Consider the following 4,260-nt stretch of genomic DNA (forward strand, 5'->3'; position numbering starts at 1 on the left):
ATATATATATATATATGTATAAATGTCATTCGCCCGCAATTTTAGAATGAGACAGGAAAGTCGCGAAAGCGTTTATGCTTCATTTGTGTTTGCCAACGGAGAGTGACAGATCAATGCAACTGTCAATCATCATTGTGCTCTATTTCCTAGCTCTTGATAGCTTCTATTCTACAATACGACAATTCACATACGCACTACGTCCTTTAAGTTGATGCTTATAGATATTCCATGATCATATTTCGTCCTATTGGCATATTATCTAAAATTTTTTATACACCTGAATTAGAATGAACTAAAACAAGTATTGCAAATTTTTAGTTTTTTATGTTTATAGATTTATATGCTATATATAAAATCAAATTTTTATTTACAGCATTAATTAAACAATTTATTTAGACATTGAGTTATCTTGATCACTGAAAATACATAACTTAAATGATGGTTTTCGAAAAAATTTCAATTATAAACTTAGTTTATAAGCTAAAAAAATTACGCTGACGATTTCGATTTTAAATTTAATTCGCTTTTGAATTTAAAAACATAGACGTAGCCAGCCACGTCTGGTTTTCTTCGTCGACTTCGTAATAAATGCAACACCGAGTATGGTGGGACCTCAATGTCTGTAGAAGAATGTGACCAGAGTATTGTATCTGAAGCCAGTAAACCAAGCCGGCGAGACTGGCGCCAGGCCTGCTCTCAAGCACGTATTCGCTCCGACCACTTTTCTCGGCTCCTCAAAATTAACAGTCGTCCACTCGCTCGTAGTAGCATTTAGCGTAGCGGTTTTCTCTTCTTTTGACTTTTTTTATTCTTCATATATGACTCTTTATAATTTTGTCTTTTTAAGGACACTCGAGGCGATGTTTCTCTCCTCCACTTGTGATTTCTAGAGTCTCTTTTTTTATAAAAATGCAAGAAGGTTATTTGAGTTTTTAATTAGAAGAATTGAAACTGAATCAACGAAGATACGTGCGTAATCGATTTCTCTGGAGGTACAAGTCATAAAATCTTGTATTACATTTCCATATATGTATAAACTGATTTTTCTGATTTTTTCGTGTAATTATACTTCGTAATTTTCTCATTAATTTGGTTTTATGAATTTCCGCGAATGCTATGACTTGAGTTCATTGCCATAGTTTAAGGCATGATGAAGACTTCCTTTCGTGTATCCGCAACTCAATAATATTTTGTTGAACATTGAAAGTATCTTTTCTATCGAAACATTTCATTACTAACAAAAAAATTATTATATATTTATTTATACTTTACTAAAACAAATGTATTATTTAAAATTGTATTGACGATTGTATCTAAAAGTATTGTATCTAAAAGTTTTACAAGAGATGAGATATTGTTATAAATAAATGTGTTTATTGCAAATGTTTACAGATGATTCTACTTTGATTTATTGAACATGACGTCTACAATGGGATTGCAGCAGCAAGCTGCATCCCACGACACAGTGGATTTTGCTAGTTACCTTCAATCTACACAATGCCATCAGACGGAAGGACAGGTGCAAGGTTGTCAAAAATCACCGCATCGGGAGCACAACAGCAGTTTTACCAGCACGAAGGGCTTGCTCAATGGACCCGGGCAGAACAATTGTTTCCTCAATAGTGCCGTACAGGTAAGGAATAACAGTAGTAAAATATGTTTGAACATTATATCGCGAATCTCATTTTGTTAAATATAATTAGTGAATACTATAAGTGTGGTTTTATTGAATTATAGTAAAAAAGATGCCTGCAGAAAAGTGTACACAAAATATAATTAAATACAAAAAATAAATACATGTATATATATATATATATATATGTATATGTGCGCATATATGTATATATGCGATCTTACAATATCGCACGTATTTTCTGAAGGTAATGCGCCTTATGTATATGCAACCCGCTGAACGATCGTGTTGTTCGACTTTCTCAGCGCAAGTAGGCGCAAACGATTACGTTATACATAAAACAATAATCAATATAAATAATTCAATTAGTATAAATTTATAAAGTACCAATTAAAACTAGGAAATAAAAGAACTTGTTTAACATTTAATTTTTTCAAAGTAATCCTTTTAATATTATGTATATATATGTAAGAAAAAATTGTCGCAAAAATAATTTTAAATTTGAAAGCACAAAAATAATTTGTATACAAAGAGATCAACATGTATGTTTACACAAATATAAATGCAAAAATTTGTCCTTGGCAAATTCAAATGATATTTTGCTCATTGATTGCTCTTTGCTGTTTTTTCGAAGACTTTTACGAAGTCTTGTCCGCGATTTTATGAATACAATCCATCGCCAAATCTTTCAGCTCGTTGTCCTAAGAGATTGTCGAAAGTCGAAACGTGCAGTATAAATATTCATGATCAGTAAGTGAAGGGACACATGAGGATTCTTTCCAACCGGATCATGAGACTACTTTTAACTCTCGTGAATATCTTTCAACCTCACTGTAAACTTCTCGCCTTTTAATGGCAAATTTTACAACGTATGCAGTCACGCTACTTCCTCAGTTAGAGACATCGACCACCGGTTCCAAAGTCCAGAGGAAGAAGTCACATTTATTCGTATTACGCATTAAGAGGTGGACCGAGAGTGCCGTATTAAATATGATTTATTGCTTGAACAAATTTGAAGAGATAACTACCTCCGCCAGAGCTTTAACTAATTGTTTGTACCGCCATAATGATAGAAAAAAATATCTTCTTCTTGTGTCATTAGATTTATTTACGATGTTAAAATTTTTTAAGAAATTTTTTTTTAAGAAATAGCAATTTTATGGTACAAACATTCATAGATATATATTTTATGAATTTTATCTGAAGCTAAACATTCACCATAAAAAAAATATTTTCTTCTTTATTCGTTAGATTTATTTATCATATTTTTTATTTACTATAATATTTTTAATTTTTTATTATTTTTTCTAAAGAAATAAGTAATTACACACGTATAAGGTAAGAGATGCAATTTCACATGACGTAATTCTGAATAAAATAAGATTTAATTAATTGATTAAATAAGATTTAATCAAAATTCGATTTTCGAAGTTATAATTTGATTTTTTTCTGTTTGATATCTTTCTGTACTCTTTACACAATGAGAAGATTACTGAACTTAAATCTCGAAAATTGAATTCCAATTTCATTTTGTTCAGAATTGTATCGTATTCGAAATTGTACTACATATCTTATTATACATATTGTATCAATTTTCTCTTAAAACAATGAATATTGTAAGATTGATTTTATATAAAAAAAAAAAAAACACAGATGCTAATTTAAAAGATGTTACATTCTGTAAGTTGGCGAGGTCTGATCATGAGGCACGCGTACTAATACTACGCCTTACGTGACATGTGATACAATTGTTTTAAGCGCAAACCGCGCACGCAGTCAGGGTGTGGTAACTGCTTTGTCTCGCGTGTTACGAATAGAAAACAAATGGCGTAATAGCCGTCGATTTTCCTTCTGACCGTAGTAATAGTTTTACAACAGAATTTGCGATCGGACCGGTATTTGCGTTAGCGTTATTTATTAATTTCACAATTATGTATTACTCGTAAAGAGATTGATGTCATTGATAATTATAGAATGATGAACAGGTATATGGGATGATAGAATTGTTTATGAAGGATTAATTGCAGGAAACATGAATCTTTATGAAGGATTTTTATATTGCAATAATTTTCCTCCGCGCAATACTGATACACCGTTTAATTGATTTATAATGTTCCAAAACGAATTGATTAAAGCTGGGATGTCTATCCAGCGATCTGTGTACCATTGTTTATTGACAAAACAACGACATAAAACATGTTTTGACGGACTATTGCGATGTTTGCTGCTTAATAGTCTGTCGAGTGTGTTTGATTTCGTTAAAATGTCTGATAATTGTTAAACGCTCATGTTATCATTTACGGGTTGCCAGCCATGACTGAAACGGCTTTAAACGCTTGCGATAAAAATGCATATCTACGTTCCCATCCCTCTGGTGATAGTCACCAGCTAGCGAAAATAGCGACATAACAGCACGAAGCACGCATCGATAACATCACCGTGAGTGAGAACATACATTCTCGACGTGTGTTTTACGCTGATCATGTTAAACAAGTGACTTCGAGAGTGCTATTAATCCTCGATAATGTTAGCAAAATACGAATAAATTAATCGATGCAATAACTCGGTAAAAAATTGTTTATATAGGAACATATATGTATATATATATATATATATATATATATAGA

At 31.7% G+C, this 4,260-nt stretch overlaps 1 protein-coding gene across 1 annotated transcript in view; it reads left to right on the forward strand.

The window, feature by feature from the left end:
* The window catches only part of LOC108685383, a 67,215-nt gene that overhangs the window by 19,070 nt on the left and 43,885 nt on the right, over positions 1–4,260 (forward strand). Inside the window, exon 2 of the mRNA XM_018190141.1 lies at positions 1,393–1,633. Within this exon, the coding sequence (XP_018045630.1) occupies positions 1,418–1,633 (216 nt within the window). The 5' untranslated portion in view covers positions 1,393–1,417. The remainder of the gene's footprint in view (positions 1–1,392; positions 1,634–4,260) is intronic.

This window comes from Atta colombica, unplaced genomic scaffold (genome assembly GCF_001594045.1).
Source record: "Atta colombica isolate Treedump-2 unplaced genomic scaffold, Acol1.0 scaffold153, whole genome shotgun sequence".
Classification (NCBI taxonomy): Eukaryota; Metazoa; Arthropoda; class Insecta; order Hymenoptera; family Formicidae; genus Atta; species Atta colombica.